Raw genomic sequence first — 22,902 nt, 5'->3', positions numbered from 1 at the left:
CAGATGGTGAAGAATAAGAAAAAGGGTTGCTCCTGACTGTGAATAGAGGCACAAAGGAAGACGGACAGGCCACCAGATTTAGGGAGTTTAAGTAGACTTATGTGCGTCCATTAACACAAAAAAAAGCTTAGACTTTTGGGAAGGTTTTTAGTGGACATATTATTTCTAAAATTTTGGTCTCGGAGGAAGAGAATTTTTCTCTGTGTTGAAAACTGGCATTCCAATGGATAACTCCACATCAAAATGTAATCCTTATACGTTTTGGACAAATACTTAGCTTACCCAAAGGTTAGGAGTGTGGCATATGATTAAAAAAGGGAGAAGCAATGGCTTCCTTAAAGGAACCTATGACTTTGGCAAACCATTCTTCTTTCTGTTTCCCTTTTTCATAAAAATCTTTCTATTTAAAGATAAGTGTGGCCTTTAAGCCCCAGGAGACTTGCAGGATGTGTGAGGGACAGCCCCTGTTTTGGCCTTTTGCGGGCTGAGACAGTCTTTTGTAGGCAGTGTTTCAAGTCCTGAACCTGCCATAGTGTAGAACATCATGCATCTGCAGGAGAGACTGTGCCTCATGTAGTGTGTAAAGCACCCTCTTTAAGATGCCAAAATACTAACAAGCATTAGACCTGAACTATTAGCAACCTCTTAGTTCCACAGTCATGAGGAAGTAGTGGTTATACAGCCTTTAGTGCCTGGGCTTTCCTGGACTGTTAGCATAGACATGGAAATTCCTGTTCCTTTCTCTGATTCCCCCTATATGTAAGTTCTGTTCATGAACATGTGGAACTTCTTGCCTTAAAACTTAGTCCAAATAGGAGCCTTTTCACAGTAATTGGAAGTCAGGTCCAGTAAGAGAAATGCAGAAATTTTATCTGTTACAAGAGAGGGGTCTTTCAGCAGATGTTCCTTCCACCATTCCTTGCCCCTCTGTCCATCTCTGGCAGCTGCTACAGCTGTGTTAGGAGCAGAGGAAATGACCCTTCAGTAATTTCAGAGGGAATTTGTTAAATCCACACAGGCATTTCATGCTCCCTCTCAAAGGTGGTATTTTTCAGACAGCAGGAGGAGAAGGTTAGAGCACTGCACGAGGATCACCCAAGGTCCTGCTCATTCAAGGACCTGGCTGGTTTTTTGAGGGTCATATTCACTGTGATCTTACCTCCCTCCCACTTCTAAGAGTTAGAATGAAGGACCTCAGCGGTGGGAAGAACCTGGATTCTAGATGTGCGCGTGAAAAGAAGGGATAGGCAGTGAAGTGAACCCCAGCAAAATGGGGTCAGATAATCAGGGTGGCCATTAAATTTTTGTCCAGTGCTTAATTATCCAATTTTATGATATCTTTTTTAAAGGAATACTGCATCTTTAAGGGTCCCTTCCCTCTAGATGCACATGGTTGTCTTAGTAGCTGAGGCCACTGTCCCTTTCTTTTTCTTTTTCTTTCTGACTTTCTTTCACCCCCTCTTTCAGTGCTTCTCTTCTTCTGTATCTGGGTTGCTGCAGCTCCGTAGTTCACTTGCTTCAATATTATAGGGAATGCACATGTCTGCGCTTCTGGGTCTATTGTGTCCTGGGATTGTTCATTTCTTTTAAACCTCATTTCCCTTTTTCTTTACCCTATTGTCAATTTGCTTTCCATTCTCTTTGTTAACTTCTTCAGTGCTTTCCCAGTTGGGAAAATGACTTGAAAGAAACATTATTGAACCTTCCTGCACCCATTCTATTTACATTTTACTATTCTGCATGTATGAATATGGGTGTATTTTCTGTATAAATATACACACAGGTTCCAGTATACAATGGGTGTCAATTTGCTCTTCTCAGTTACATCACTGTAGATAGATTTGTACAGGTACAATTGAGGACAGCATTTGTCCCTAAATATGTGCATATTTGTATATATATGAATTATATCTTACCCAAATTTGCACTCCAGACTGAAATATAAATGGAGTGTCACTCAGACACATGAAAAAGAACTTACTGTAATGCTTCTTTCCACTTCTCTATCAATGCATAGCACTACAGCTTTTTTGTCCTATTCTAACTACGTTTTCATTTTAACTGTTCTCAAAACTGCCTTGGTTGCCCAGCCAAGCACTTGCAATGTTGATGTAACTGGAGGCATGGCTAGTTGCACTGAGCAGTAAACTGTGAAATCTACTGGGCATATATTAAATTTGGCATTTCTGTTGGAGACTGTCTTGTGGAGAATGGATTTTTCTCACCCAGCCAGAGGTAACTCTGGCAGCTTGGGAGCCTGTTATTGAAAATGGAGAGAATGAGAGAGAGAAAATGACAGAGAGGAAAAAAAGCATTGCATCCAACTTGAAAATAATTTGGCTTAATAACACCAAACTGGTTTTTTATTTCTAATCTAATCTTTGTTAATGTGAAAAGGTGGTGACGCTTTCCTGAGACTGCTTATCTGCACCCCTGAAAACTTAATAACCTGACTATTCTTTTCCATTTTGAATGTGTTGGATATTAGTTAAAAATTAAGAATAGTGAAGTTTTCAATTGTCACTAGCCTTCTAAGTCAACATGCCAGAGATTCAGTCTGCTTTTAGAACTGCTTTTTCAGACTCTTTTCAGCACAGCATTGATTTATTCTCCATTCACATTTGAAAGATTTCCTTTGCAACTTATAAGACCCAGAGACTGAATTTATTTTAAATGAAAAATGAGATCCTGGAGCACAAGATGGCATCCACAGAGATAAGTGCTGGGTTGCTGAGCTGGTATGTTCTAGCTGATGTGAATTCCTGACTATAAGACCATCATGACTAATAAGGCAGTATCAAAGCAGATTCACAGCTTGAGCTACAATCTTGTACCCTGGGCTCCCAGGCTGGCTCAGAAATGCATGCTTTAATAACCAATACGTTTCACAGTTCATTCATGGCAAAAAAAGTACTTCTTACCAGGCCAGCTTGGGGGACAGAGGGACACTGCACTGAGCAAACTGGGGACAAAAAACCCCAATTTTCTTGATAACAGTGTGATGTAACTGTGCCTTTTGTAAGAGGCAGAAAAGAAATGCAGCATGAAGTATGAACCCCATTGCTCTGCTGACTACTTTAATTGGGATTTGGCTGGGAATTTTTTTTTACAGCCTTAGTATGTCCCTCTCCATATTCTCCAGTGCCAAAGGTCTGCAATATTGTGAGTGGGATAAAAGTTACTTTCTGGTAAATGAAACTGTCCCCCTAGTGTTCCTGGTCTCTGAAGACATAGGCACCGGTGGCAATAATTATGACCGTTCAGTTCTCCGAACAGTATTTCACTCTGCTTTTCCTACTCTTCTCTCCACCTGCCTCCACACCCTTCTCTCTTTCTTTCTCTCTCTCCCTCTCTCTTCATTTTTCCTTTCCGAGGATGGCGAGTGCTGATCCGTTGGGGTAAGCTCTAGTTTTGGATTATTCCTGTTGCGGGACCTGTTGTATCTTGTAGAGGAACTTTTCATTTGCAATTTACAAATACAGTAATACAGGCTCATACTCTTCGGTGAATGAGGCTTTACAGCAGGGAGAGAGAGAGAGAGAGATGTGGGAAGAAGCATTTTTGGTGCTTTTGTGTGTGTTTGTGAGCTTTCATGTTGGACTCAGACTCCATATAATTTGCTTTTTAGGATTCTTTTTTGTTCTCTTATTTGTCCCTCTGTTTCAACATCTGTGGGCACAGAAAACTATCCTCAGACACTGTGCAGGTACCAGGACACCTTCTGAGAATAAAACCCCCTTCTCCGTTTAGCACTTTTGTATCTGTTTGGTATCCTCCAGTTAATTTTAATCCTAATTTATTCATTTTTCTTCTCTTTTTCTTTCCTTTTTTTTTTTTAATGAAACTGAATCCCATCCATGTTATTAAAAAAATGCTGGGTATTCCCTCTCTTTTTAGAATGTTTTCTTAAGAGGTGAACAGATGGCCATAGAGACAGCTATATCTTCAAAGCTCTTTATTTTCAATAAAGACAATATAGGTACAACTAAGAATGCAATCACACTTCAAATTAAAGTTCCATTTGTAAATACTTAGGAGAAGGAGAATATTATATTAATAAATGATTTAATAAAACCATTATAGTCTGTAATATCATTACAGACTGTAGTGAAAGCTTCTTGAGAAAGCTAATTAGCACCAGTAACATTTACTTCTCATGTTTGTAGCGTGCTTTACTATTTATTAATTCTTTCTAAACCATTTATAAATGGAACTCTAGTATAACTGGCCAGTTAAGGAGGGTGGTGCTGTTCAGCATCACCCTCTGTATGCACTGAAAGGACAAAGCGTGTGTTACCAACACCTGCGCTCCTTTCTCTGTACTCTTTGTAAGGCTTCATCTTACAAGCAGTCATTACCATGAGCAGACCTTCTGACTTAAGCATAAGTATTCCAAGTAAGAGCTGTTACAGTATTATCAGCACATTTGAGATTGTAACACAGTGAAACGACAAAGGTATTCTATTCGTATTCCCTAAATCAGGGAGTAAGGAAGCACAGTTTGTATGTTTTAGACTCCCAAGAGTAATAGTGGTGAAATTTAACACACTTATTGCATATTAATTCAGGTCAATTTCAGGGGTCTCATACCCTGAAATTCAGTTTAGTTTTTTGGGGGTTTGAGTAAGCAAGGAAAGAGGAGTATCAAATTCCACCCAATTTATGCTTGAAGCAAAGAGGATGGCTGGATATTTTTTGAAATTAGTTTCAAAACTACACATGGAAACTAATCCAAAATTTCTAAGGCATTTCACCCAGGGACACAATTCTGATGCATTACTGCATGCTGCATGCATGCCACTGGCTCCCCTTCTTGGAAGCATGGCTCCAGCTTGACCAGCTAAGAGGCTGTATTCAGCATCCTGGTAAAACTGTGTTATGAAAGCAAGTTCTGCTGGGACTGCAACAAGGCACCAAACTCCCCTTCGATTGCAAGAAAAAATTCCGTGAAATGGTTATCAAAGAAGAAACAAATGCCGAATCTGACCTAAACGTGGCTGCGAAGCCTTTATGCTCTGCTAGTGTGTACGAGCAGATGCACCGTTTAAAGCACTTGAAAACTAATCTGAGAGAAGGGCTATGTAGAGATGCTCTGTGCATGTGCTATATGTGTAGTACGGTTACCAGGTCAGCTGCAATTATTCTGTCTTGTGTTTTTCTCCGTCTACACCTCAGCAGTGTCAGGCTTCAGCCCTCTTACTGCTCTCAAGAAATTCTGCAGTTCTCTGAAACCAGCTGGAAACTGGATTCCAGCCCCTCAGTTTCGCCAATAAGAGAACACTGATCTGACATGAATTGGGCCTAGCACAGCTTCCTCTTTGACAGCAGCTGGCTAAAATGAGTAAAAAAATGCTTTAAAATGAAGGACCTTTTAACTTCGATGCTTTGAAGTATCAAATAGATTGAATAAGGTATAAAATCATCACGGCTACAAACTACAGCTCACGTATGCACATTTTGTTTCAGTCCTTTGCCTCTCTCTTTCATAGCTCAGACATCTCCAGATTATTGTCAGTCTGCGGAATGAGAGGAATAGCCTGCAATGGTCTCAGTGTCCACCTTATGTTTATAGTGCCCTCTGCATCTTCCCCCTCCTAAACCTTGGGTCTAGCTCCCTTATGGTTTTTCTTTAATTCCTCCCTCCAGGCTTGGAAAAACAACTGTGTCACTTGCTCCCAGGGAAGGGACCAAAGAGTCTCTCCTTGAATCTCTAAATGTGGCAGTTGTGTTTGAAGGAATCCTCTTTGTCTGAGCAACTGCACTGATTCTTCTGCTTGTATTTTCAACAATGTTTTGATGACTTCCATTGAGTTAGTGTGCAGGCATACGGCAATGCAAAACACAGAGCAAAATGAGTCATACAAAATGTTCATAGTTTCCGAGATGGTTGCATTTACTATTAAGTTATTGGAATAATTATAAATTTAATAATTCCAGTAACATTTAATGCCTCTAAAGACTCTTAGGAGGTTATTCACTAACAGATACTTCCCACTGAATGAATTTAGTTCATAGCCGTGGAGATAAGGTAATGTCATATTTTTTTCCTCTTTCTACACATAAGACATAAGAGTCTGCCATACTAATGTGCTGCTGGTAGGGCCTCAAACTTTCATTTTCTTGTGAGAGGGATAAAAATTTAAATTCTCTGTTCTTTCGCTACAGCATTTCAGCATAATGCAACGTTTTCATTACTTTCTTTTGGCCCTATCCCAGTTCTGTCCACCTGACTCTGAGATACAGGAGCAGTGCATGTGGTTGTTTTTTTTACAAACTGAATTATAGCATTGCTCAGCCAAGGTGATCTTGATGAGAGGGACAAATCTGTTATTTTTGCCTGTTAGCATTTTTGTACTGGAGTATAGAACCACATAGTAGGCCAGGGTACTGAGTTCTTAGAGTCAGCTTGGAAACTATGTCCCATTTATAAAGGTACATTATGTTAAATTGAAAACGATGCAAGGAAGATCTCCTCAGTCTGGGTGTCATATCCCATAGCAACACTTTCTGGTAAGAGAGGAAAAATTTTGAAAATGTAGAGCTCTTTTCACCTCAACATTTAAAATTAACAGAGGTTTCTTTAAAATCTTTTGACTGCTTCTATATGCAATTTCCAGTGTGGACAAACTGAAACTTGCTATAGGACCTACTTTACTTACTTATTTTGCATGTAAATCAGCAACAGAAATAAAGCAGTCGTATGGATACTGAATGCATTTCCAAGAGGATTTCATACTAACTCTCTCTTATGTCCCCTGCCTCAGGCTCCTAGGCTGGATGAAAACACAGTACACAACATCAATTTTTCAAATATTGCTAAGAAACTGGGAATTGGGAGGTGGGGCCTGCCATATTTTGCCCTCCATGTGTGTGATCATTTTTGTAAAAAAAAAATAGGAGATAATAGGGTTGGTAAGGGAGAATTCAGGACTGTTGGAAACACCTGATTGAAAAAAGGAAATAGCAGATTGGAACTTTTAATCGAGTATCCCGGAATTCAGGTGAGTGTCAGAGAGGACTTTCCCACCATAATTAAGAGTTGGTGGGAACACTTCCTTTTAAGTTGGTGTTTAACTGCATTTCTGGGCACCTGAATGCCTTCCACATTTGTCCAAGATAATCTATAGGATCCTCTTGTAATTTATGGTTTGGAAGAAGTTTTTCCTGATGATTCATGCAAGGAAGATTTTTAACTAATTTACTCCCCATCTGCACAGCACATCTGTGGTGCAGTCAACTACTTCAGTTAGGGGAAAGGCACATAAAGTAACCTTTCAAAAGTGGAGCAGACGGTTCTTCCCCTAAAATTACTTTGCATAAACCTTTATGAGTGCCCCAGATCATGATGGTGAAAATTTAGGTTTAATCAAGTACAAGAGAATGCCAAGAGTGAGCTTCTAGTTTTTTACTGTTGCACTGTGATGGGCAGAGTGCAGCAGGGTGCAAAGAGAAACTTAAGTGGGGAGTTTCTCTGTAGAATGAGTGCCTGAGATTTTCATGGTGCCAGTGTAGATTTAATCTGGCCGAGACTGGGGTTCTGCATTTCACCTACTTACTGTGATGAACAAACTGCAATGAGATACAAAGAAAACCCATCAGCGAGTAGTTTCTGCAGATGATACAAATAGAGAAAACAGAACATGCCATTGTGTTCAGTTGTAGCTTATTCTTTCCTTGGAAATACTTCCTCTTTTGCCGTTCACAGATTTTTTTAAGAATTCTGCTCAAATATTTTTAGCAATATGTGTCGGGAGACCATTTGAGAAACCGATGTTTTTGTTTTATTCTACAGCAGAAGAGAGTAAACTGACATAGTTTATGGTCTAAATTTCTTTTATGTATAAGCTGACATCAGCTATCTGACCTATATAAATTTTTAATATATACATGTGTGCACACACAGACACATATGTATACACATATACCCATGCACTCCATTTTCCAAGCATATACAGGAATTTCACCTTTTCGTGTTTGCTACCTGAAGGCAAGTAATTGCTTTCATGACTCTTACTATACGTGAAACATTGTTAGTTTTGCTGTATTGACATATTGTTGCATGGTGGTTGTTGAACAACTAGGTTCTTAGCCAAGTCCTTTCCTATAAGATGTTTCAGTCTTCAGCTTTGTGTTTAAAAAGGATAGAAAGCAGCTGCCTCTGGGGCTCACTCCTGTACAGTCACACACAGGGTGTGGGGTTTTTTTGCTGGGCAGCCCTCCTCCTAGAAACTTCTGCTGAAATGTTTGTGCAATTTGGCCTGTCTGCTCTTTCACCATGTTTAGCATAGCACATTTGCACATTTTATTGTCAGTAGCTGACATTTTTTCATCGGCGGCCTTTGCTGGAGAGCATAAGAGCATTACAGTACAGGTGACCTTGTCAGCAAATAGGGCAGTTTACTGTTCCTTGACTGGCCTCTTTTTGAGGGCACTTGAGCTGTTATCTTGATATTAGTAAAGTCATCAACAAAAGCAGAACTGATTATCCATTGAGAAGGCCTGGCTTGTTTAATGCAGTAGCAAGAAATCTTGCTGGAGAGCAAAAATGTGAAAACCATCAGTGAGAAGCTGGAAAGGGTTAAGCCAATGTGATCTTTGATTTCAGTGGGAAGTCATCACATAAAAAATGATTGTGTGCTTGGGTCAAGGAGACTTGTTTTTTAATTATTATCTGGAATAATCCCCTTCCTTTGTGTCTTGTGAACACGGTGCTTTTCCATGTTGCTCGTGACAGAGAAAGTCTCATTCTGTGATCACTGGGTCTGTGCAAAACAGAATTCTCAGCACCAATATGAATGTCTTCACCATCCTTTTGAATTCAGCAGTTCAACTTGCACAGGTCAGATGTAGTAGCTTCCATGCGCTTGATGTCCAAAAAGAAATTAGCAACTGCCTTAATCAAAAGGGATTAATAGTATTCTCCCTGAGCAACAACATTTCTTTGATTTTGGGGGGGGGACAACAGAAAAATGTGACAGTAGTGAAAGGAAGGAAAAGGAAAGAGTCGTGTGCTTTTCCAGTGACAGCCTCCCTCCTCCTCCTCACTTCATGCCTGTGCCTGTGGTGGCTGGTGATCAGGGTTATTACTTGTCCAAGTTTTCTGAGAGATGTTTTCCTTATTGTGTCCATTCAGGTCTCGGTCAATCAGCGGAGCATCATCTGGGCTCTCCACCAGTCCTCTCAGCAGTCCAAGGGTAAGTGGTGCTGCTTCAAGATCTGTTGGTCCAATTCACTCACACATGCTTGATGCTTTCTGCATCTGTTGCTCCAGAGCTGTGGCTCTTAGCTGGGATGTTTTGTTTTTCCTTGGCAGCTTATAAATTTTCATGGATGGTGAGGGAAATGTTATTTACAAATGCAAGCAGAGAATTTCTCATACATGTTCCCTGCACTGTTAGCAGGGATCTCACTGTGCCCTTGCCCTTTTTCAGTCTCATAAGGACACAGAATACCATTGCTATGACTAAACACTGCCATATCCAGCTGAGGTCTGCATACAGTGTGGCTTCAGACCGAGTAATCAGGAATCATTTCACAGCTGTCTTCAATTAGGTCTCAGTAGAGCACCAAACCATGCTGGTTGTCTTCTATTTGCCTCAGAATAGCTCGTATTAGAAAGTCAGAGAAAATAAATTATACAAATTTGAGGGCTAGCAAATTCAAAAGGAAAGTAAGAAGTTGACTGACTAGGATGAGTAAAGAACATTCAAACCCCTATAAAGTACCTTCACATGCCCTTTTTAATCATATGGTCAACTAAATACTGGTACTTACTGATACTTAGCTAGTACAACACGCCTCACAGTACGTGTGTTGCAAAGTTTACAGTTTCTAAGTGCAATGACAGGGGCCTCCATCTTCTTGTTAACTTCTTTAGGGTTTAAAGTGAGTATCTCTAGTGCCTGACAACGTCTTTAAGACTGCAGTGCTTACAAAAGTCTAGACCTCATCGAGGAGTCTGTAGGGCTGTGGCAATCCATGTTGCCTGATTGTCTGGCCCAGAGTCTTTGGAGAGTTTCCACATACTTTTCATGACTTCATGAGAAGATGCTATCCGCAATTGGAAATGGATATATTCCATGTGTTAGGGTACAGATACACCTATGGATCTACTCTTACTTATAGGAAGATAACATCAGTATTCCAGGTATTTGAAATTATAATTCCCCAGGAAGATTCTGTGTAATTCTTATGAATGAAGACACACTGTCAGGTGTAAGTTTATAGACTAGTAAAGCTTCCAACACCTTGCTTGATTGAACTGTTTTCTGAAAGATATTCTAGGTTCCTGTCAATTGTTATCGTGTTTTGCAACTGGCATAAATGTATTTGTGGTCTCCTCTGTGTCTTTAAAGTGCTAGGAACCAGTGAAGATCCATTTCTTTCTTTCTGCACTGGGGCTCCTGGTTGTCAGTGGAAGCAAGCAGAGGTCTGAGGACTTTTATGCCACTGCAAAATGTCCTGAAAAAGAGCACAGAAACAGTTTCGTGCACAAAATAAGCATCCAGTGCAGCAAACCTAAATCCCGATGTCATCAGTTGATCTCTTGGGTTCAATTACTGACATCTCAGTAGGACTACATCAAAGAATAGGGTTGACAAGATCTGTTCCATAGTTGCTGTATCTTACCATTATCACTTAATAGGCAGTTGATTAAATAGTCTTCAAAGGGATTTAGCAACCAAATGTCATTTTCAGCAGATCATAATGAGGTAAAATTAAGGCAGGTAAAATTTGAGACTTAAAAGGAAATAACGGAATAAAAATCATATTTTTTTAGAAGTCCTTGCCTATGCATCTAATAGCACCTTAGATTATTGAAAGAGAACATACTTTAAAAAGCAAATACATATTTCATTTTATGCAGTGCTTAGGTTCAGTTCTATGAGGAATTGAATTCAACAGCAACTAAAAGTTCTCATATTTCACAAGATCTTGTTAATGGTGTTCCCCGTGGCACCAGCTGAAATAGAGACGTAATCTTGTTCTTCATTTCATTATTAAGAATGTGGTAATTAAGGGTGCCTCTTCAGATTCCTAATGGCTCAAGTGGGAGTTGAATTTGACTTTTGTTTCTTTCATATTTGTTTCTCAAACCATCACACACATAAGATACAAAAACTGCAAGGAGACATTTGCAATCAACAGTCTTTGACTTTTATCCATTGGCATCATTTGCAAATGTTTAATATTCAGGTGCTGGTAGTGACTTCCACAGATTAACCACTTTCCTCATCTTTTCCCCATTGTTTCCCATTGGCAATCAGAATTTACCAACACAGCAGATTTTATTTTAGCTTTACAATCCTAATAATAATACAAATGTTTTGATGTAGTGATTTTTTTTTTTTAATTTTGGTGGCCTAACTCTTAAGTTCTCTGAAGTAATTACAAAGCTTTAATGCAAACAATTTCAGGAATGAAGCTTTAAATAAATTTCTGCAATTTTTAAAGTATGGCAACATTGTGCTAATCCATCAAACCCAGGAAGTAAACTCCCTAGTAAGTGTGCTTACATGGGACTGAAATTTGAGGCATGGTTACATGTACATGGTATGTCTGGACAGTGCTTGATTGCAGCTTTTAGGTGTTAAGAATGGATAATAATAATGGTGATATATCATTTTTCATAGGTAATAATTTATAGAAATCATAATCTAAGTGTAAACCAAAGCTAAATATCTCGAATAGCGATTTCTATTTTTACAATTTTTCCAGTACTTGTAATCTAAGGTGTTAACAGCAATGTTTTGTAAGGACATTTGTTTTATTTTAAATGTGATTTTTAGCTTGCTAATATCCCTTTAAAAGGCTTCTACCCTTCCAAGTCTGTCTATTGCTGTTTGCTGTCAACGTATGAATGGTTTCCCAAAATGCCTCTTAATATGTGTAAATATTCTTGTTTCGGAAAAAAAAATCATAATCTCATTTTGATAACTCTGTGATGGATTATGAACTTTGCTTGTCTTTTTCTTTTTAAACTGTGTCTTACAAAACAATAGCTCACCTCACCCTCTTCTTAGAGTTGAGACTTAATGGCAAATATTGCTGAGACTTTATGACAGAAATTCCAATTATCAGGCTGTCCTTCGATGCGATGAGGGATGTTGCAGGAGAAGCATAAAGTCTGATGGAAAATATCATCTCTTCCCAGATATATAAATTTGCTAGGCCTCACTGAAGTTTTTGCTGTAGCAGTTTACAAATCAAACACCAATCTGAGTTCATAATTTTTCTCGTGGTGTTTCATGCTCTGAAGCCTCCAAGTGAATGCTGGAGAAATTTAACCTTCCAGGTCAGGAGAGGAGAGTGGGTGCCCAGGTGGCATTACTCTCCCTTTTCCTCCTCTTTCTGCAATGGGTGGCTGCAACTCGGGTGTGCATTAGCCAGTCAGGGGTAAAGAGGAAGGAAAGAGGTTCTGACTGGTGTGTGCAGTAACTCTGTGTATCACCTGCCACTCCCTATGTATCACACGCCTGTTCTGAGTTTCATCTCTCTACTGGGTTTGCACATGGGCACATGGAGCTGAAAGAGGTGGTCCCATTCTTGGCACATCTCAGTTTGTCTGTGGCTTGAGTGGTTCTTCTTCCCCTTCCTCACCTCCCTACAGCATCGTGCTTTTCACACTGCAGGGCAATCAGAACAATCCCAGAGAGATGGCATTTCTCTCTTCTTTTTTCTTAGTTACTTTCTTTTTTTATTTTTTTAATTTATTTTATTTTACTGTTCCTTTGTTGTACTTTTCTTTCTGTTGTTTTCCTTTGCTGACACGTGGTTGGTTAATATGATGAAGCCTGTTATGACACTGTTGTTCTTGCTGCTGCCGCTGCTGCTGTTGTTGATTATGCTGTGTTCCCAGCTAACTGCATGTCTTTTTTTTGTTTTTTGTTTGTTTGTTTGTTTTCGTTTCTTTGCAAAATCCCTCCCCCCACTACCCCTTCACCTCCATCTCCTGTGTCTCCTTGTGACATGGTGCATCTTTGTGACTCGGATGGATTTTATTCTGACTTTCCTTTCTCTGCTCGCCCGCTCTATGCGTATTTCACTGTTTTTGATGTGCATGGACACTCTGCGTCTGTCTCGTAGCCTATCAGAAAGTTCTTCATCCCCCCTCAGACCTCCGACCTCCCTTTCTCTCCCCGACCCCAAGTCTCCTTGGACCCTGATGCTTGTAGGAACGCCTCCAGGCCTGGACATGTACTCCAACCAAAGCCAGCACTTCAGCCCAACCCAAAGACGCAGACTTTGCCATCCAAGAGCAAATTGGCTGAAAAACCACTCCAGTCTACTAAATCCAACCCACTCCCTACCAGCAATGCCAGCGCCCCCTCTTCCCAGAACAACCCTGTGCAGAATGCTCAGGGCCGCTCGCCTGCTGCCGGCTTTAACCCACAGCTGGCTGTTCCTAAAGTACAGACCAACCCTATGTCTCCTGTTAGATTGCTCCCTTCTAGTACTGACCCAAGCACCAAATCTATCCCCATCATACAGGTCACCCCTCACCCCTCTCCAAGGGGAAGTCCCCTCCCTACCCCCAAGGGGACACCTGTTCATACGCCAAAGGAGAGCCCAGCAGGCACACCCAACCCAACACCACCATCCAGCCCCAGCATTGGAGGAATGCCATGGAGGACACGGCTCAACTCCATCAAGAATAGTTTCCTGGGGTCTCCTCGCTTCCATCGTCGGAAATTACAAGGTGAGTACCCACCCAAACATACAGATGGTTCTGATTTGGGCAGCTGTTCGTCAGGAAGTTGATACCTGTCTGGCTCTGCAAATTCCATCTACCAAGGACTGAGTATTGATATGAAAGTGAGAGTGATAGCATCAGCCAAGCCCTAATCCCCATGTGAGCAGGCTCTGTCATGCCATTGCACCTGCTCCAAGAGCATCTCCTGAGCCCTCTTCATACTCCATGCATAGAGCTCGTACTCTGTTGTGGCTCTTAGACCACAAGAATAATTTATCTTCACATTCTTCACTTGTTTTGTAAGTGAACTTAGAGCTCTGCCATTTCCCCTGTGGCTGTGCTCTGCTGCCTCTCCACAGCCACAGGCTGAGCCTTCTGCTGAAAAAAAGACAGCCAGTGGCAGTAGGCTAAAATTGTCCTTCTGAAGCAAAGCTTTTTTGATCTTGGTTAATGCTTCTTTTACTGCCTTTGGTAATTGATGTAAAAATCTCTCTAATACAATCACTGTCTTCATATCTGCTGGCCTACTTCAGTTTTCAAAGTCTCTAGAGTGTTGAGATGTGCAAAATTTCCTTCCTCAAGTTCCAGGTGGCTTTCTCTATTCAGGCAAAGAGCACCCGAAGTCACATGCATTTTCCTTGGACGTCAGCAGCAGCTATCCCAACACTATGTGGTTTTGCAGGGTACTGGGATGTGATCCCATCGTAAAGGAAGCTCACAGCCATGAAATAGTTAGCTGTGATGGTCAGTGAGATTGTCTCTGAGATGGTCAGAGAACTGCAGAGAATTGCAGCAGTGTGTTTGGGTCTGAAGCCAGTGCAAGATTGCATAATGATTTAAGGAAGGGTGAAGTGAGCCTTGAAATGCAGCACTTGATTAGATGCAGTGATCTAGAGACATATGACCAGTGTTCAGATGTCAGAACCAGTCTGCAGAGGCAGTGGGCAAATGCAAGAGGGTGCAATGCCTGCGTTGTTTCATTGGTATACAAGCAGAAAATGAAAGGTGTACTGAATCATCAATTTCTTTTCTCCTTCCCTCTCTTCGTCTGTATGTGCATGGGCAGTACCTACACCAGAGGAGATGTCTAATTTAACCCCAGAATCATCCCCAGAGTAAGTAATTTGCCAGTACACTACTTTTTTCTACCACGTACCAATGTCATTTCCTTGTCTCAGTGTCATAGGCTGACATATTTCTGTTCTAGATCAGTATCTGTAACCTGTTCTCCTGTGGGTGGGGTAGAGATGTTAAATGATTCTTCTGATAAGGACCCTGGATAAAATCTATACTTCAGAAATGGCACTGGGGGTCAACAGTTGATGAAACAGTCTCCTACTAACCACCTCATTTTCTCACGGCTTGCTGAATTTCCTGGGTTTGTAACATGTTCCTTTTCTTTCATTTGCTTGTCAAATAGATCACTCTTCAGGTTTGGAGAGGCTAATCTGTGGCTTATACTGGCACTAACCATGCACTAAATAGTCTTCCTTTTAGTACAGGAGAGTGCATCCTCAGGATAACATGCAGAAGCCTCTGCTAAGATAATTCAGAGGAATCTTTGGTTGCGATAGTAAACGCAGTGTTAATTCTAGGCAGCAGCACTGGGACATGGAGAAGCTATTTCATATTCACCAGACTCATTCCTGAAAGTCAATGTACATTTCAGCCATTTCACTGCACAAATGTGCGTCACTGCATGGCGGGTTTGGAAGTCCCTGCCAGAGTGCTGCTCCAAACACTTCCTAATATGCAACAGATGCCAAATTATTCCTTTTTATTTTCACAGCTTGTGTTTGTGCACCCAATGCCCATAGACTTACCCTGCCAACCAAGGCAATTTGGCCTCTTGTTAAGATGCTTGTATGAAATATTCATGAGTCTTGGATGAAAATTTTGGGCACAAAGTTTTGTAATTGGTGACTGTAGTATTGTCTTAACAACTTTCCCTGGACCTGGTATTTATCTGGTGTAAAATGTGTGCTCTACATGCAGTACTGCATAATGGAGAGAGATAAAGACTTAAGAAGAGGGAGAAATAGGGATTAGTAAAGGTTAGTAACAGAAATCCAGGAAGAAGAATGGAATATATTGTGTTTTCAACACTTTTGAGCATTTACTAATAGAGAGGCATGAGAGAATTTCATAAAATTAGCACATCATTATGAAAGAAATATACAATACTCTCATCTCACATGTTTTTAAGGCCATTAAAACAGAAAACCTTTTAGAATTAAATTTCTCTTCTTCATTGTATGTAAGTTGTTGGAAGTTTTCCTGTTAATTTATTGCCCTCTGTGCTTCCCACTCACTCTTTAAAAGCTGGTGTAGAGAAGTGCCTTTCATTTGAGGCAGTTTGGATGCAAGTCAAAGCCTAAGGCCCTTTTTTCGTTTTCTGTATAATTGCCAAATTAATGAGTTCAATTGGGCTGCACAAGTCATAAAAAATAATGAACTGGATTATATTTTAACAATAGATGTCTGTTGCTCACTGTCCACTTTCTCATGTCTTATTTTTTCTAGTATTTTCTTTCTTTCTGTAAGAAATAAGATACCCTTATCAAGAGCTGTATTGACCTCATGGGTTGAGTGATAAATACATGTCCTTGCTCTGTCTGGTACAGCAATGACTGCCATTCATTTAACAAACCTGATGATTAGGTAATACACTTTGACATGTCTGGGTAATGCTGTTCTTTCTCATGTGAAAAAGTCCTAGAAAATGTGTTCGGGATGACATTTAAAGAGACTTAGCTCCATCTGCTTTAAACCTGCAAAGCTCCATTTGCTTAAGTAGAAATGCTGTTATTTATGCCAAGCAGGTAAACCTCTGGAGGTTACAGATCCATGTGCTCAGGGATAGAGAGGGAACACAGTGAGGCTCTCCAGAAGGCAGTGTAGTCAAGACACTCCAAAAGTAGGAAAAGAAACAACATTATGGCAGTGAGAAATTCAGTGTGAAGTCATAAAGCACCAGCTTCCATTTGCATGCTAATTTCTTTGCTTTTTCATCAACTGGGCACCTGATTAGATTCCCTAGTGTAATCTGCATACCCAACCTCCCCCACATATCTGCTATCTCATTCCCCCTTTAAGAGGTTTGCCATGATAAGAGAAGATTCTTTATTTTAAGTACATTTTGTACTGCTTACAGCCTGATCTCGTGAGATGCTAGAGCATCTCATTCAACATGCTGAAGATCATTGATTCATACACATTTTAACCCAAGTTAGTAGCACTTAATGCTCTCTAAGAGGAGAAAAACCTTTATTGTGTCATTTTACTCCAAAGCTGTCCCTTCTTCTTCAGTGGGCCTATTCCCCAGGTGTACGAGTACAGCTAGTTCTGCCAGTTTCAGGGGTAGAAGCCAGGACCTGTGTGCTATGTCTCGATTCTGTTCATTACAGAAACAGGAGAGGCCACTGGCATCTACTCCATCTTATGCGACACCAGCAAAATTATTTAGTGAATTCCAGTGATTTACAAGCTGGAGCATAGCCCAGGCTATCAATGAGTCATCCAGAGTTAGTATTACGGGTGATAACCTTGCCGAGGAAAAGAGCCCAGCTGGATTCTGGAGACTCCAGACCATGCTGAACGGGAAAAAACTACCCTACGTTCTGGACCCCTTCTTACCTGGGCTTGTTGAGAGACCTATAAATGAAGGGCCAACAAAACCATTAATGACAATACAGAAATGAAAAGCCATATTTTAACGTGGCAGATCTGCAATTAAATATGCACACTTTTCCAGGCCCATGCTTCCACTGGGCCCCGGAGTCTGTATCGCCAACCCTGGTTCAGATAATGATACATCCAAGCCTAAGACAACCAGCCGTTTTAGACAGATAACCAGGTGCTAATTTACTAATGAGCATAGACCCTTTACATGCGGGGAGCTATTGCCCCAGCTCTCCAGGGGCTTGCAGGGTTGTTATGGTGTGTGCGAGACACATGAGCTAATTAGTATGTAATTTTCTTTCACACTCTAACCCTGGCTCCTTAACGACCATTTAAATGAGAGGCCCTTTCTCTTTACTGCTCCCTATGCTAATCTCTGGCTCACTGGCTTAGTTACAGCTGCCTATGAATATTTTAGGGAGTGACAGTTTTCCAGCCCACTTTAATTGAGTGGGGGGCACTGGTTTACCAAATTGCAAGTGAATCTTTCTGTACTCTTATTTTTGGATGCCTACAGTAAACGAAGCAAATAATTATTTGCCCAGATGAGTGGTCTTCCAGTTGTGGTCTTTCTACTGCGTGCATTAAATGGGCTGTGAGCTGACTTATTCATGGAGCACTCTGGAATGGGGAATGAGTGCAAATTGCTGGACAATACTGAGGTCAAGCTTTGTTCTTTATCCTGAAGGCCTAGACTTCAAATTAGTTTCTTAGTTTGCTCCTCTCTCTCCTAGTCTCTGCCCATCCTTGTTCTGCCTCAGTCTGAGCCTTTGCCACAGAAAGTGAGTCTACTAATAACTCACTCCAGCTGTTCATTGCTTTGCTGTAAAACTGATGTATAGTAATCCCTTCTGCAGATGGCTCTCCTTGTCTGGAGAGATTGTCTTCTTCTGCTCAATGGTGAATGTCCACCAAAATGAGTGAAAACCATGCCATACTTCAAACCAGATTTGGCATTATAAAGTATGCTATAGAGGAAAAAAAAGGCAGTCTCTTAGTGGCAGGTCTTTTCATTTCTAACATATTCATGCCAAATTCTTCCCTACTAGAATATGGCTGATGGAAGTGGAATTTTCCCTGGGTTTAGTTTGGTCTAGCAATTCTTTGGCTGTGTCTCATGGCTAACAGCATCTTCTCTCCCATCAAAACCACACCTGTCAGAGATGCTACCTTCAAGTTCTCGGTAGTGTCTCCCATTAAAATTTATGTCACTGAATTCTTCCTTTAGCCTGTTTAACTTAAAAGGTAATGTCAACAAAGTGGACTGGTAAAAGAATAAGCAAAATCAAACATTTACTGATACGATCAGTGTGAAAAAACAGAGCAATTTCATTTTATGGTGAAACCACTACCTGATGCTGAAAGAAACTGTGAAGTTGGACTGCTGTCAGTGGAAAGCCTGAACTGTGTTTTGCATGGCGTTGGCATCTTCTTTCTTAGTACTGAAATTTCATTCCTTTGTAGGATGACCAGAGTTCACTCATTATATAGACACCCTGAATGAGACTAATGAATGGGACAGTCTTTGTCCTGACCCTCTGTGTGAGAGTGGATTTCACTCACTGACAGATTGGAGGTCTGGTAAAATCTGCAGCTTGCTTTAAAAAGCAAGATTTTGTGATTGTACCATCAGCCCAACAGGACATCTTTAGAAAAGGAACTTTTTAAGTCCTATAACAACAAAGGAGTTGAAATTGAGTGGGAAGGAACTTAAATCTCTGTGTTGCCAGGATCTGCATATTGTCAAATTAAATGAATAGTTCCCTGGAGACAAACCAGAAATGTGTCCTCTGGCTTATATGGGCTTTATATATGCAGTATTAATCGGTGTATTGGCTCAGTCAAAAGAGTTACTGCTGCTCCTGATTTTTCATTGTTGCTGCCAGACTAAGACTGTGTGGTCTGTCATTTTACCAGTTTTCACTAAGTGAAACGTTGTTCTGGATGTTCTGACACTATTTTCCACTTACTATTAGCAATAACATCAAATCTGGAGTGTTATCAGAACTTTCTTGTGTGTTTTTTAATTCTTTTTCCAGCTAGGATGTTTAAGAAATAAGAAATAGTACTCAGTACTCTAAACCATCTCTTTCTTTTCATCACATCAGGCTTGCCAAAAAATCCTGGTTCGGTAACTTCATCAACTTGGAGAAAGAAGAACAGATTTTTGTGGTCATTAAGGACAAACCACTAAGCTCCATTAAGGCTGATATAGTCCACGCTTTCCTCTCGGTAAGTCATCCCAGCTGCCTCTTGGAGGCACTGCCCTCTGGTCAGTTCCAGGACTCCTTGTGCCGTATGTTCCTGGACAGGGTCTCTGCTCCTTCAAGTGCAGCCTCTGTGGATTTAGTGTACATAACCTGTCAATTCAGGCCTCCACTGGACTGCGTGTGAATTACTAAGTGTAGATAATGCTCTCTAAGGTGAGAAGAGATTTCAGCCTTCTTGGCAAGGTCTCCAGGTTGCCAGTGTTTGGAATAACACTGCAGTTAGAGCACACTGGTCTGGGCACGGTATCAAGACAGCAATTTGCTCCTTTGTCAAACTAACCTTGCAGTTACTGGTCTGGGCAGCAGATTGGGTCTTCCCTTGTTGGGTAAGCCCTCCACCACTTCAGTCAGACAAAAATCCTGTCTTACATCTGCATTTGTTACTTTAAATCTCCACTTCAGTGCTGTATGGCAGAAAGAAGGGTTGTTTCCTCTGGTGACCGGAGTATCAAATGTTGCAAATGCAGTTTATATACAAGCTAAGAAAGCAGAGCGAAATTGTCGTTTTTCCTATAGAAGATCCTTGCTATCATTGTCAAGAAGTACCAGTGAAGAAAAAGCACAGCAAAGTTAAATTAAGAGATTTTTCAGTTCAAGGTAGTCAACAACATAATTAGACTTTTTTAATAGCATTAAGAGAAGGAGATTTAATTTCTTATATAGTTTGTTGATTTTTTTTCCATAAAATACTGAACTCCATTTTAATCTCTATGATCATAGAATCATAGAATCAGCTGGATTGGAAAGGACTTCTGAGATCATCAAGTCCAACCCTTTTTTTTTTTTTTTTGAAATCCAATCTCTGGAAAAATCCAGTCCAGGTTTTCCCCCATTCCGTACTCCGACCAAAATCCAGTCTGCATTTTCCCCCATTCTGTACTCTGGCCGAAATCCAGTCTGGGTTTTCCGCCACCCTCCCAAAGCGGCCCTGGGACCCCCCCCCCACACACACACACAGAGGCACCGCAAGGTGTGAACCCCCCCAAGGTGACACCAGAACAGTGTTTTATTTATTGTAACAAACACAGAGGATCATGATGCAATGAATTTCTTCCAAAAAAACAGCCATAACCCTTGTAACTATACAAGCGTACAAGGAGTAAGTGCAGTATAGCAGCGTGCATCAGACACTGGTGTCCATCTCAGATTGATGTGAAGCAGCCACGTTACTGTATCAGTTTCATGCATTTAGCTGTGCTTCTGGGTTTATATTGTGGGCATAGCATGCACTGCTGTCTGTAGTGGTGATTCTGTGTATATCCCACATATCTGGGTTTAGGTGTGATGTAGTGATTTGTGTGCAAAACCAGTGAATCTGAACCAAATGCAATGTCACAACCTGCTAATTAAGTCCTTAAAGTCAGCTTCTCAAAGAACTCATCTTTGCTTTTCCTTCTAAATTAGAGACCAGATTTCCAAATTTGATTTTTTTTTAATCTGGTCCTTTATGAAGCAGTAAATAGAATATGAGTATGTTACATTTTGGCAGAAAGCGCGAATGGTAACTGCTTGAAAGTTAGGCAGTTATGAAATTCCACCATGAGTCTGAAGATACAGATATTGCATGATACAATGAAGTTTCTCAGAGTTCTTTTAAATATTGGTAGGAGTTACGATTTGGGTGAGTTATTTGCAGGTATGCTTTCCCTGTGGATATCTCAGGTGCTTGTCTAAGTGTCTGCTCTGTGTCCTGATGTCTGTTTGACATCAATCACCAAGCAGTTAGAGGTTGGAAAGGTCTTCTTCAGGAGGTCTCCTGCTCAAAACAGGATCAGCTGTGAGATCAGACCAGGCCACTTGAGTGCTTTTTATATCCCACCAATTTACTACCCAGTCTCTTAATAGTAGTTTTTACTCAGGAAAAAGGCATTTCTCAAAACTGGTAGATGAGTAGGAAAAGGAAGACTGAGTGTATGAAGTTGAGCAACATGTGTACATTTATAAGCATGATGGGTATTCCGCCAATATTCAACCTTTAAATTTGGATCAGTCCTGTAAGCAGCAGTGCATTCTTCTGTGGTGCCAAGCAATCTACAGTCTTACTGATTTCACAAGAACACTGTACTTTATGAATTCAAGACCAGAAGCAGATCTAGCAAATGTTATCCACTCTGGAAATGTGTGTTGTTATAAATAGAATTTTGCAAATTTTTCACTTTATGCACTAGTTCTACTACCTTCTTCTACCAACCTGTTTTCAGATCCCAAGTCTCAGTCACAGTGTCATCTCACAGACAAGTTTCCGTGCAGAATATAAGTCCACGGGAGGTCCTGCTGTCTTCCAGAAGCCAGTGAAGTTCCAGGTGGACATAACGTACACAGAAGGGGGAGAGGCGCAAAAGGAGAACGGGATCTATTCTGTCACTTTCACACTCTTATCAGGTAACCATGGCAAAGCTCTAAAATGGGTGCAAGCTGGCTTCTACCTTGCTGATAATAGAGGCCTGCAAATTGCTCTGTCAGAGGAAAGAATATAACTGTCTTAGCCTCAGGGGGAAAATTCAGACAGGGGAAAGGAAGACATTTGGAACAAAAATAGTGTTGGTAGCGATGGAAGTGGCAGGCAGGGAAAGAGATTCCCAAAAGGTGAAGTTACCACTTCCACGATTAGTGCTAAAATGGCTGCTCTGTGCATCAGATCTGGAATATCTCATGGTACTGTCTCCGTGTTTCACTCAAAAGTCTCAGAGTCTCAGCAGGGCATTGTGAGGCCACTAGTTTCTTCCTTCTGACAGAAACATTCACTCACCTTTTTCTTCTGGGTGGCCACATGTCCCCCCCAGGGTTTAAAACAAACAACCCCCCCCCCCTTTTATGCCTTCACAAAAGGAGCCCAGAAGCCATTCTTCCTCCTGTTGAATTCAGCACACCACAGTCCCTTTGGCTGAAGGACAGAGACACTGTCAGTACACTCCTGGGGACAAGACTGAAGGGAAGATACTTGTGATGCTTCCCCTCCAGCCTGGGTTGTATATGGACTCCCATTCCTCTCACAGCCATTTGTGCCTCTTCTCTCCTCACAGGTCCAAGCCGTCGCTTTAAGAGGGTAGTAGAAACCATTCAGGCACAGTTGTTAAGCACACATGACCAGCCTTCAGTGCAGCAGTTATCAGGTAAGTAGTTTCTACTGTCGAGCACCTTGCTTCAGCAGGGACAGGAAGGTGAAATGCCTCTCGGTACCAAGAGGCTGAGGGAGGCCATCCCTCTGATCACAGCAATAAACGAGCTCCATTCGGACAGAGCAGTAACTCCCTGCAC

General features: G+C 41.0%; 1 protein-coding gene across 14 annotated transcripts in view; it reads left to right on the top strand.

Annotated features, from left to right (window-relative positions):
* The window catches only part of BRSK2 (BR serine/threonine kinase 2), a 315,531-nt gene that overhangs the window by 270,107 nt on the left and 22,522 nt on the right, over window positions 1–22,902 (top strand). For 6 of the 14 annotated variants that reach the window (XM_064657588.1, XM_064657594.1, XM_064657592.1 and 3 more), the window contains exons 14-20: window positions 3,375–3,398; window positions 9,134–9,194; window positions 13,492–13,699; window positions 14,760–14,808; window positions 19,483–19,606; window positions 21,846–22,026; window positions 22,668–22,757. In XM_064657588.1, the coding sequence (XP_064513658.1) occupies window positions 3,375–3,398; window positions 9,134–9,194; window positions 13,492–13,699; window positions 14,760–14,808; window positions 19,483–19,606; window positions 21,846–22,026; window positions 22,668–22,757 (737 nt within the window). Of the gene's footprint in view, window positions 1–3,374; window positions 3,399–9,133; window positions 9,195–13,086; window positions 13,700–14,759; window positions 14,809–19,482; window positions 19,607–21,845; window positions 22,027–22,667; window positions 22,758–22,902 lie in introns of all 14 variants that reach the window. The other 8 variants (XM_064657589.1, XM_064657595.1, XM_064657593.1 and 5 more) reach the window with 2 other exon arrangements.

The sequence above is a fragment of the Pseudopipra pipra genome, chromosome 6, assembly GCF_036250125.1.
Source record: "Pseudopipra pipra isolate bDixPip1 chromosome 6, bDixPip1.hap1, whole genome shotgun sequence".
Taxonomy (NCBI): Eukaryota; Metazoa; Chordata; class Aves; order Passeriformes; family Pipridae; genus Pseudopipra; species Pseudopipra pipra.
The sequence above is the reverse complement of the archived record's forward strand: the minus strand, read 5'-3'. Positions and strand labels throughout refer to the sequence as shown.